The sequence below is a fragment of the Eleutherodactylus coqui genome, chromosome 4 (assembly GCF_035609145.1).
Source record: "Eleutherodactylus coqui strain aEleCoq1 chromosome 4, aEleCoq1.hap1, whole genome shotgun sequence".
Lineage (NCBI taxonomy): Eukaryota > Metazoa > Chordata > Amphibia > Anura > Eleutherodactylidae > Eleutherodactylus > Eleutherodactylus coqui.
In genome coordinates, this window is record NC_089840.1 from 267,102,497 (window position 1) to 267,114,880 (window position 12,384).

At 42.5% G+C, this 12,384-nt stretch overlaps 2 protein-coding genes across 2 annotated transcripts in view; one reads left to right on the forward strand and one right to left on the reverse strand.

The window, feature by feature from the left end:
* Positions 1-12,384, forward strand: part of TAPBPL (TAP binding protein like) — a 351,854-nt gene that overhangs the window by 70,976 nt on the left and 268,494 nt on the right. The gene's annotated exons all lie outside the window — the stretch shown is intronic.
* Positions 9,309-12,384, reverse strand: part of SCNN1A (sodium channel epithelial 1 subunit alpha) — a 97,300-nt gene continuing 94,224 nt past the window's right edge. Inside the window, exon 13 of the mRNA XM_066601301.1 lies at positions 9,309-12,002. Within this exon, the coding sequence (XP_066457398.1) occupies positions 11,607-12,002 (396 nt within the window). The 3' untranslated portion in view covers positions 9,309-11,606. The remainder of the gene's footprint in view (positions 12,003-12,384) is intronic.

Sequence of the window (12,384 nt, forward strand, 5' to 3'; positions counted from 1 at the left end):
AAGGCCTCATGTCCACTAGAAAAATACAATCCGCGGCAGATTCTGCGCAGATTTGCTTTAAATGGTATTTTTTTTGCCTGCAGATACCCGCACACATTGCTATCAATGTGATAGCAATGTGGCCGATCCACGCGGATTCCGCGGCAGAATGGAGCATGCCGCGTTTTTTCTCCCGCGCATGAAAAATGCAATTCTTTTAAAATGCCATCCGCGGGTGCAAAAATCAATTTAATGGACCCACGGATGGCCAATGATTCCCTATGGGCGAAATCCGCAATTCCATTTACCCAGTGGACATGAGGCCTAAGAATGATGAAAAAAAAAATCTAAGTGCCGCCACTAGTCTTCAGCTTCGTTCTATTTTCTGTGGTTGGCACTGTGATGGAGGCACTGCGAGGTTGGCTCTGGTATAGAGATATAGTGTGTGGCTGGTACTGATATGGGGGCACTGGGTGGTTTGCATTGTTATGGGTATACTGTGTGGTTGTGGAGGTACTCTGTGGCTAGTACTGGTATGGGAGGCACTGAATGCCCTGCACTGTTATGGAGGCACTGTCAAGGGTATGGGAAGCACTGTGTGACTGGCACTGTGCGGTTTACACTGATATGGAGACATTATGTGGCTGGTACTGATATGGGGGTACAGTGTGTTTTGTGCTGTTATGAGTATACTGTATACTTGTGGAGGTACTCTACAGTTAGTACTGGTATGGGAGACTCTGCATGTCCTTCACTGTTATGGAGACACTGTCATTGGTATTGATATGGGAAGAACTGTGTGACTGGCACTGTTTGGGTGGCACTGTTGTGTGATGTTATGAGGGCATTGGGTGGTTAGCACTGTTTTGGAGGCACTGTGTGGCTGGCAGTGGTTTGGAGACACTGTGAAGTTGGCACAGTTATGGACGTGCTGTGTGGCTGTACTGGTATGTGGGTACTGGATACTGTGTGTCCTGTGCTGTTCTAGGGCACTAGGCGGTTAGCTCTGATATGAAGACATTGTGTGGCTGGCACTATTATGGAGGCACTGTGCGACTGGCACTGTTAGGGTGACACCATCTTGTGTCGTGATAGAGGCACTGGCTTGGAGACACTGTGAGCTTTGCACTGTTTTGGAGGCGCTGTACTGGTTTGGACACCGTGACTTGCGCTGTTATGGAGACACTGTGGGGGAGTTTTATAAAACCATCTAAAATAAAAGCCGTGTTAGTTGCCCCCTAGCAACCAATCACAGCACAGCTTTTATTTTTTATTCTGCTTTGGTAAAATGAAAGCTGCACTCTGATTGGTTGCTAGGGGGCAACTAAAACAGCTTTTCTTTTAGACAGTTTCATAAAACTACCCCTGTGTATTTTGCACTGTTATGGAAGCACTGTGTGCTTGTGCAGCATCCGACGAGCGGGCCCCAGCCTAGGAGACAGCGGGGTTTGGATGTAGGCCTTGTCACTGTGGCGCTACCATCTCCCACCCGGAGGGTAACCAGGGACACGTTCAAGGGGCCAAGAGCAGGCTATTAGTGGGGGGATTAACCTTGTACGGTTTACCTTGGTTGTTTGTCACGGGTGACACCACTATTCCGTCCTCCGCGGTGACTTCTCAATGTCAGAATAAAAGTCCACATGCAGGGTTAAAGGTTAAAGGCAGAACCGTTAACAGTCCGTAAAGCCGTTTACTTGAACAAAACTTAAAATACAGTCCAACACAGTCCACAATTTACATCCACTGGCAGGGTACTGGGTGCAGGAGAACACGTGGTGTGACAGGGAGGAAACACGGGAGCACAGAGTGACTTACACAGGCCAAGTTATCTGTGTTTCTCTGTTCCCGGACACTGTCTCACAAACACTCATCGATTCTCTATCGGTACACCCTCACGGACTTGAGGAACGCACCCAGCAGTGCACAGTGGGAACTAGAATCTTGCTCTCGCTTAATCTTCCAGGAGGGAAAGAATAAGGGGTCCAAAACACATGTTCGATATCGTCTCAGCCTCTTCCATATTCACTACACACAGACTAAAGGTGTGTGTGTGCAGACCAAGGCCCAATGTCTACGTGCAGATTTTATTCTTAAAATCGGCGCATGGTCCCCGCACGGGACATCTGTGCATCTTGCTGCCCATAGGGATGCATTAGCATCCGTAGGGCAGCTAAAAGCATGCGGATGGGATTTTTTCCCAGCGTGCAGGTCGCACGCACGAGAAGAAATCGCAGCATGCTCCATTTTCCTGTGGGTCTCCCGCACAGACGGCTTCCATTGAAGCCAAAGGAAGCCGTCCGTACCCACGGTACAGCGTTTTTTGTGCTGTGCCGCGGATACGCAGAAGAGCAGGAGTTTAAAAAACAAAAAGTGTGCACGGGGCGAGCGCATGGCACGCTGCCGGCGTGCCGAGCAAAAATTCCCCGGGCAGAAAGAAGAATATCTGTCCACAACGGAGGGGAGACCCGCAGTGTTCTGACAGGTGAGTATAATGGGCACGCATGGATTCTGCTGCCGGAATTCATCTTCGGAATCCCTGCGTGCAAGTGGACATTAGGCCTGACTCTCCTCATGTTAGACCAAAAGACCCTCTGACAAGCAAAGACCAAAAGACCACACTCATGCTCCTTGCATCCACATATATAAAACAAGATCACATGACACACAAAGAGATACTTTTCCAGACATAACCCAGACTGTAACCCATTCAGTGCTGCAGCTATGCAATACACATTATATTCACTCACATGAAACACATTGACAATAGACAGAAGCACAAGACTATATAGACCATCCAGAAACATCTAGAAACTTCCACACATTAACTTTTGTACACTACACTTGGCTGTATTATGAAGGTACTGTGTGTCTGGTACTAGTATAGAGGTACAGTGTGTGTTGCATTGTTATGGGTATACTGTGTGGTTGTGAAGGTACTCTGTGGTTTGTACTGGCATGGGAGGCACTGATTGTTCTGGGTTTTTATGGAGGCACTGTGTGGCTGGTACTGATATGGGAACCACTGTGCGATTGTTACTGTTTGGGGCACTGTCTTGTGCTGTTACGGGGCCCTATGTGATTAGCACTGTGTGGCTGGTACTGGTATGATGGCATTGTGTGTCCTGCACTTTTATAAGGCAAAAAATAACTGAAAGAATATCTATCTTCCTTCTCGTAAACAAAGACTAATAGTAGTCATGCAAGTGGGCCGAGATATACGTAATTCCATCGTATACTTCAGATGGAGAAGAGGTCAACATAGAGGAAGAAGGTTTGGAAGAAAAGCTGATGACGGACGAAGGCAAGGAACAGTCATGAGTCTAGAGAAGTGAAAGATGGAAAAAGGAACATATAGCTTAATAGCAAGAAAGAGAAGTGAAGGCCAGAAGACGTGAGTCAACTTAGAGTTGGGGACAAGGACAAAGAGGAGAAATGGTAAGGGAAAGAAAAAGGAGATGGAGAGAAGAGATGGGAGGGAAAGAGGGAAGAAATGAAAGGGGAACTAGAAGAAATGGTAATTAAAAAACAGAATTATACACAAAAAATAAGCAGATAAGTGATGGCGGGAAGCCAAAGAAAAGATGAGGGCAAGGACAATACATGGAAGATAGATAGAACATAAGGGGAGAAATGGAGAAGACAGAGTTGAATGATGAACAAGAGAAATCAATACTTGAAGAATTTGTAAGAAAAACTTGGCTATGCAAGGTGCAGTCAGACACAAGATGGGCAGAAAAAGAGAGATGGAGATGTTGAACAACTAGAAAGCTTGATGCAAAGAGATGAAGGCAAGGAACAGTCAGAGGTAAAAAGAAGGACAAGGAAGAGAGGATGGTGAGGAAAAGGCATGAGAGATGGACAGAAGGTAGGAGAAGGGTTTAGAGATGCTGAAAAGGGGAGAAAAAAGAGATGAACAAAAAGAACTTATAGATGAGGTGAGATTGATAGAACGGAATACAAGAAGCAATCACATTATGAGAGATGAGGAGAAGGACAACGAGGAGAAGATGGTGAAGGAAAAGCATGAGAGATGGACAGAAGGTAGGAGTTAGGTTTAGAGATGCTAAAGTGGGAAGAAACAGGAGACGAACAAAAGGAACATTTAGATTAGGTGAGACTGATAGAACGAGAAGATACGTAAAAAATACGTAACTACAAGGAGCAGTCAGAGGAGATGGGTAGGAAGCTCAGAAGAGAGATGAAGATGCAGAACATGTAGATCAGGAAAGCTTGATAGAGAAATAGAGACAAAGAAAAGTGAAGCCCAACAGAGAGATGAGTGCAATGAAAAGACATGGGAGATGGAAGATAAGGGGTGAGTTAAGAGAAGTGGAAACGATATATGAAGAGAGCAGAGGAGAGATGGTCTATAACACAAAGAAGGTGTCAGGATGACAAGGAAAGGATAAGTGGAGAAGAGAGAAAAGATGAAAGATGGAGAAGAGGAACCAGTAGAGGACGAGTTTGATAAAAGGGTATGAAAGATGAATGGTTTAGATGGATGACCCGAGACAGAATGAATGCATGCAGAACAAAAAAGTAGAAAATGACCCATGTGATAGTATTGCCAACAGATGAAAGGACCGTATATAGGTAGAAGGCACAGGGATACTGAGTAGAGCATACGGATGATAAGGAAAGAAAATGCAAGTTTTGCCTAGCTAATACACGTTCTAGGTGTAGTAAGTCCTCTCAAGGGTTGATTCAAGAAGACAAAAGCTATTTCTATGGGGAAGGACTCTAAATTTTGACCCTAGCAATAGTGCCCATTTCTTTTGACCTTGTTGCATCTTGTATAAGTTGCTGTTTTCCCATTCCAGCTTTCAGACCTTCGTCTATCCACCCACCTAAACTCACCCATTCCTCCCCGTGGAGCTACACGTTTTGACTTGATGCTGGTTTTGACTCATTGAAGAGTCATGGAGTCGCAGCACTTTGATTCACCTATTCTCAGCAATTAAGAACTTGTCAGGATTTAGCAGATTTCACACTTCAGAACTCTCACAGTGATGAGTTCACAAGCGTGTGAGTTTGTTTAGGATAGTTCTTTTTTTTGGGAGAGACATCTTGAGGAGCCCGGTGGCTGTTTTTTAATTTTTTTCTTTAGAGCCATATTAGAAAAGACAATCCTTGTCACTGATGAAGGTGAGATAATCCAGGACCCACCACCATCTATTTCAGGGACAATCCTCACGAAAAGTTTCACAAAGGCCCTGAAGGTCAGTGAAGAGACTAGAGACTTTATTTTTCTTTTCAGCTTGGCACCCCTCCTCATCAGGACTTCCGGCTCCCGCTCTATTGTGTCCAGTCTCTGGAATTTGTTTCATTTCTGAATGTAATTTCCTCTTGGTTTCAATTCAAAAAGCTCTTATCTTACCTCTTATCGACTTTAAGAAAAGCCGTTGTATGCAAAAAAAAATTCTTTTGTGCAGCTTATTTATTTAATGGGCTTCTGAAGAAAATATTTCCACTGCCCTCTTGTAAGATAACAGTTAGTTACATCTCCGCACTTGTGCACAATTTTATATGTAGGTGCAGTAAAACAAATGTCCAACACCTTATAAGCCTGGCCGTAGATACCTTTCAGCTAGACATCTATCCTTTCTGACTCCCACATAAGATGCCATATTATGGTGGCATTCATCTTCAGCAGTATTGTCCCATGGGGGTTACAAGTGGGCATCATCTTTCTGGATTTTCTACTTAACCACTTGACTTTTTTGTGGGCCGTGGGCAGCAAACTGGATTTGTTGATAATGGCCCACGCAGGTATTGCAAAAAAGTTATTGGACCCCAATGCAAAATCTTGAACATGGCCTCCCACAAGTGTCATGCTTCATTAATAGTACCAATCCCCCAATACTGGGAGAAGGATCTTTTGGATCCCTCGGTTTTTAGGTCTTGCTACGACTGAAAGCGCTGCATGCTCTAAATTTGCGTCTTAGTTTAAAAAGTTTTGCCTGACCAGCCTCTTAATACAAAATGGCCACCAAAGTTCCAACTTGGTGGTTTAGGGGATTTAACAAAGCGCATGCTATATTAAAATTAGGCTCTTACCTTGGCTTGGTAGTGGTCCATAAATAACTGAGATGGTTGCAGTAGTCTGTAGCGTATTCTACTTGGCTGTTTCCATCATGGAATGGAATGGCAGAGTGCATGTCTGACTACCTCTCATTCAAGGTCCTCCTCGCTGTGATTGTGGGGGGGGGGGGGGGGGGGGGCTCAGAATCTTTGTGGCATAATTCTTTTAAAGGGCTTGTACCCAATTCAACTTTTATTACCTATTCACTTATTTGGCTATCTTTGGCAATCCCATTGAAGATGAATGAAGTGGCAGCACAAATGGCTGCTCTGTTCAAACTTTTCCTCACTGCAGTCAGCAAGCAGTGAGGAGAAGAGGGGGACATGGGATCCCTCTTCTTGGGATTGGCAAAGGGCTTATCATTGAGACTCCCACCCATCAGACTTTTATCATGTATCCAGTGGATAGGTGAGAATAGTCGATTTTGGTACATCCCCTTTAACAGGGTCCTAACTACCATGTGCTAGTTCTAATACTGGTGTCTTCTTGTTGGCAGAGGGTCTTTGGGCCCCTTAAGGCACTAGAACTTGTACATGACTGCTACTTCTGCACATCCTATAGCTATACCCCTATTTGGTGGTGCTTTCTAGTCCTGAAAGGATTCGGGGGGCACTCTATGGAATGCTCCTGCTTTATCATTTTTAGTCATGTCAGAAGATTATTGTAGATCGGTTTCCCCTTTGGACATAAAACAAGATTACAACACATCAACAAATTACAACAAATCAAATCAAGAGTCTTTTTATAGTGTAACTTTTTGCCAACTGTTACAGATGGAGCGTGCGCTCGATGCTGCAGGCAATTTTTATTTTGCAAAGTAATAGCAGAGGGGGGAAGTCATGAGAAAGCTCCACTTCCTGTGGGAGACTCTAGCACCATGGGAAGACGGTTACATGGGATACTGCAATTTGGCATGAAGAAATTGTTTCAATCAAGATCCAGCCACTTTGTTACAAGGTCAGACTTTACCAGCTGGTGCTATGATTGGCTGGCACTGATTAAGTCATTGGGACCTTAATCAATCGGTGATGGCACTCGAACAGGCTATTAGTAAAAGCCTGTTTTGGGTGTTTTATCTGCTGTGAGGGACTGCAATTGCTGGCTGACAGTAGAACATAAATTTACGTTGCTGCTGTACAGAACCCAGGCAGCAGCGATGTAAACTTACAGTGGGCGTTTACAAAGCTGTAAAAGGGTAACCAAACCTTTAAAAAGCTTCTTACATGTCAGGTATCTTGATCAATAGGGCATCAGGTGCTGAGACCCCTATAAATGGCTAAGAAGCACTCAGCTGAGCACTGTGCTTGTTCAGCTCTTTTTGCCCATGCTCGGAGCAGTGTACATACTCCATAAGTTTTCTATGAAACCAGTATACCAATCTGCGCAGAGATGTAAAGAGGCGAATGGGTGCAGTGCTCAAATGGGCCCTTCTACGCTTTCTTCTTAGTGATCAGTGGGGGTCTCAGCACCCTGACCCACATGGACATGCCAGAAGTTTTTTAAAAGTTTAGTTGCCTTCTAAAGGGGTAGGGGCAAAACCTGATGCTTGTGGGGATGAGAACTTCTTACGATCAGTGGGGTCTCCACACCTGGACTCCCATGGATCAAAACTTCCAACATGTCACTATGACAGGGTTCTGGCACATCTTGAAGTTAGGGCATGGTCACTCCCTTCATTTCAATAGAACCACCGGAGACAGATGAGTTCAAGTGCTTGACTGTCTCCAGTGGTCTCATAGAAATGTAAGGAACGGCAGTGCTCATCTGCATCTGCTGCTGCCCCACTTCAGTAAGCACTGGAGCCTTGTTCTTGGTATCAGCGGTCAGATCACTACTGATCAACAAATTATCCCGTATCTTGTTGATGGGTAATAACTCACTTTAGTGGGATAACCCCCTTAAATATTGTGAAGGACCGTGTCATGAAAGGAGTTCAAGGGTTTAACCATATGGTTTTCTCATGGGAAGAGGAGGGCAAAAAAGTAAAAGCTATCTAAAATCTCTAAAAAGAAACAGTCCATCACCTTCATGGAACGTTTGTAGATGGAAGTTTAGTTAGGAGAGTATGGTAATCTAGTCTTGCTTGGTCTCTACTGCAGTAGGGGGAGGATTCTGCTGCAGCAACTAACCTCCAGATAGAAGATGCAGCATAAGCCCCAACCCTAATGACAAACCTATTGTTATAGCGCTGGAGTAGGAATCAATCAATCCACACAGATAAAGTGCTCATCCACTTTTACCTACAACCTTTGCTGCTATCATTGTACATGCAGGACAGATCATCAAAAGAGTTATTTGTGAATCATAACATAAGAAAAAAGACCCCAATGACAAGTGATCGTCTCCAAAGTTACCTCCAAATGTCATGGGGTAGACCCCCACTGTTGTATCAGAGCCTGAGTCTACCGACGGATCCTTTAGTGCTCTGGTGTCGAAGCCCAACCCTTCCAGTGATTCTTGGAAGATTCAGGATTAGTGATGAGCGAACCTTTGTAATGTTTGGTTCAGCCAGTTTGCCGAATTTCATACAAAAAGTTTGGTTCAGTCCAAATTAGTTTGAACCGAACTGGAACCTCACCAATACCGCTAAAACTGGTTTATGACATTGTCTAAGACCTATTAAAGCCCAGTAGAACACTCTTAGGTCTCCTAAGAGTGTGTCTAAGTACTTTTGAGATGCTTTGAAGGCAAAGATAATGAAGAAGAAGAAATATGAAAAAAGAAAGAAAACTAAGAAGTATAAAGAAGAAAAACAAAAAGAAAAGGAGAAAAAAGAAAACTAAGGAAAAAGGAGGAAAAAGATTATTTTTCTTTCTTCTTTTTCCTTACTTTACAAATTTCCCCTTTTTTTCCCCCTTTTTCTTCTTCTTTTCCCATCTTCTTTTTTTTCATTCTTTTTCCTTTGTGTTTATTTTTCTTTTAGTGGGTTTGGCCAAGATGAACGGCTCGAGGTTCACACCAAACTGCTCTTTTAGCAAAGTTCGACCCAGAGCAGGGTTTAACTGTTTTGGTTTAGTGGTGAAACAAGTACATCTCGTTCCATATGGCTTTCCAGGTTCCTCTACACTAGATATTAATTTTTAGCAATATAAAGATGTCTATTCTTTCATGCATCTTAACAGACATTCGTGCGACCCACAAAAAGACCCCCCGCAGGAAAGCAACATTAGGCCAAGAAAGGATTGTCAAACACCTTGTTCTTTTTTTTCATTTATGCATTTCATTGCAATCCTGTTCCAACAATCCATGAATCGCGAATATTGTTTTATTCAAACCATTACATATTAGTTGTCCGATAAATGGTTACATGAGCATTGATTTGTTAAACAGGCAAAAGAGGAGGAAATGTCACTTGATTAAAAAGGAAGCCCTACTCCGCTTCCTCCTCCATTCTTCTACTCAAACGAGATACCAAAGGTTAAGAGCCTCAATCAGCACTGCATGTAATGTTTATGGAAGGAATTTACATCAACATTAGAGCCTCGTAGGAACGGATATAACGATAAATTCTCACTTATTTCAGAGTTACTAAAAATAAAAATTTCACTGAGGAAACGTATCATCAGCTAGAAAACATACAAGTTGAAGATTTACTGTTGACCAGTGCAAACATGGGACCCGACAGGGGTTACTAACCTAACAACTAGGCAACTATTGGCCCATGCAAACAGAAAGAGATCTCTGGCTCACTCTACCGCCTGTCTTCTGGGGGGTTCCTGAGAACGGGACCACCTGTAGCAATATTAGGCCAGTCGTCCCGAGCACAATGTTCATTTCTTAAGTGGCTGCTGTGCTCCGAACTGAGTAGGAAAGAGGAAGCCGAACAGCCTGAAAGAGACTGATGGTTCAACTTCCTGCAACAGCTGGACAGTACTGGAGCCTAGAAAGTTGAGTAACAATTAACCCCTTCACTGTCCTAGACTACTCTGGAATCAAACATTAACCTCTTAACTAAGAGGAATGTTAACATTAGCATTTTCTCTATCCTAGACTACCAGGGATGTTGCCATTAATTAATTAACAACCCCTTCACTGTTCAAGACCACCAAGAATATTACTACCCTTGATCATCAACCTTCTTGTCAAGACCAACATAAACCTTCACTAATCTAGACCACCAGGGGTGTTGGCATTAATCCCTTCTCTGCTCAAGACCACCATGGATTTCAGTTTTAAAGGTGTTTTCCAGGGAAATACTATTGATAGTATTAACCCCTTCAATGTCCTTGACCACCAGGATTTCCATTATTAGCTTACATTATTTACCATCCTGGAATTAAATTAACACTAAAGTTACCGAGTATTATAAAGCTGTGTTTTTTAGTTGTATTTGTGCACCGAATGGCAGTATTATATGGGCATTCTATGGTATTATTACAGCATATGAGGACTTTCTGGGCGTACTTTTAAGCATTGCTTGGTAATCTTATTTGGATACAATGGCAGTGGTACTATATGCTGGTATTATGTGGGTATTGTAAGATAGTACTAATTGAACATTTTATGGAATTATTATTTGAGCGCTGAGTGGCAGTATTATGTGAACGCTGAATAGATAAAAGGAGAGAATACACAGAAACAGAGAGTCAGTTTTATAATTTCCTCTTTTTTCTTACATGGAATTTATGGCTCATCCTAAAAATGATTTTTATGATGCATTAACTAGACATGTCATAAAAGCGTCAATGGTCCAGTATAAATAAAGCATTTAGTCTGTGTTCCTCCCGTTTCTTTTATGTTACGAACATTAGGAAACATCTGCTCAGACTCATTATTCTTCTCTTTGCTTTCTTCCCATCTCTACAATCAGATACTCTTTTTCATTGCCCATCCCTCAGCCTGCATATTTTATCTTCCCATGCTGCTTTATGGGTAGGCTCCTCCTGGTCTGATGCTGGTACACTGCTTTGCACTCTGAGCCAATCAATTGTCTCCCTCACTTTTCTTCCTCCATGCCTCATACAGCATGCAGTCTCACAAGCACAATCTGCAGCTGCATCTCCCTCTTTCTTCTCTGCAATTTATTTTTTTTTCAGCTGTAGACACATTTTTTTGTGATTGAGGAGGCTTCTGAAAATCCAGGGAGAATCCACATTGGAAATAGTGAAATATTCTGGAATTTTATAATACGCTTCTCTATAGGAAAAAAATGTACAGCAAAAAAATTGCATGTGTGATTAAAAAATGCCACAAAAACAATAGCAAAAACCCCCAAAGGCATCATCTAAAAAAATGCCAGAAAAAAGACTAAGTCTGAGGGAAGCCTTACTTAGGGAAAGGGTAACTATGGGTTGCTGGAAGGTGAAAAATAAAGAACTGAAGAGAACTTTTTTAACCTTCAAATAAAAAAAAAATTAGTGTCAAGAAAGTCAAAATTTAACTTGAATGTAGTTTTGGTCACATTGATGACCACAAAGAGAAATTAGGTCAAGTTGTAGAACTATGGTCGCTATCATTTCCCATGACCTATTTAACCCCGATTATCTGATTAACAGCTATTTACATGATTTAATTTAATTTTAACCCCCTGCTTTCTCGTGTTGACTTATTCACCCCTCCATCCACCCTCTTCACGATAGGAAATGTGACTACGAAGGCTGGAATTACGAGATGATCCTCCTCCAATAGATCTCAAGTCGAGACTCTCGTAGGCTGGTGGGGGAGTGATATCGGCTACAACTCTCATTTGGCCGTGTGATGGGGCATTGTGTGGAGTCTGAGTGTTTTGCTGTTCCGTTTGTCCATAGTAGGCATCAGTTCTTGGCGCTCTTCCTGCTTCTTCCACAGACTTATTATTTTTAGTGAGGTAACGATGAGCAAGAATGATGGCACCGATGGCGACGATATCAAAGATCAACTCTAACAGCTCTATCACGGAAAGGACTGAAGAGCCAAACCAAAGACTCCATTGGCTTCCCATGAGGGATAAAAGCATTTCCATCTGCAGAGAAAGAAAGATGGAAGTGATTAGTTTTTCATCTTAAGTAAAGGAACATTGGCAACCAATGCGCAATAAAGTTATATTTTTGACCAGCAACAGGTGACAGTTATAAACGAGTAAAACAGTATTGGGTCATTCCAAAAAAATGAACTCTTCAACCCAACCGGCTCAGACTTTCATGAAATTTGGTAGGATGTTAGAGGGCATAAAGTAATTTACAGAGTAACAATTTTAGGAAACATGAGAAAAAAATATATGAAATTTATGCTTACCAGGTCAACCGAAAAAATTATGGTAGAACTTTCATCTTTGGCTTGTTTTGAAGCTAACTGAGCGCACTTTCCATAATTATGTTTTATAACAAAATTTAACATTTTTCATT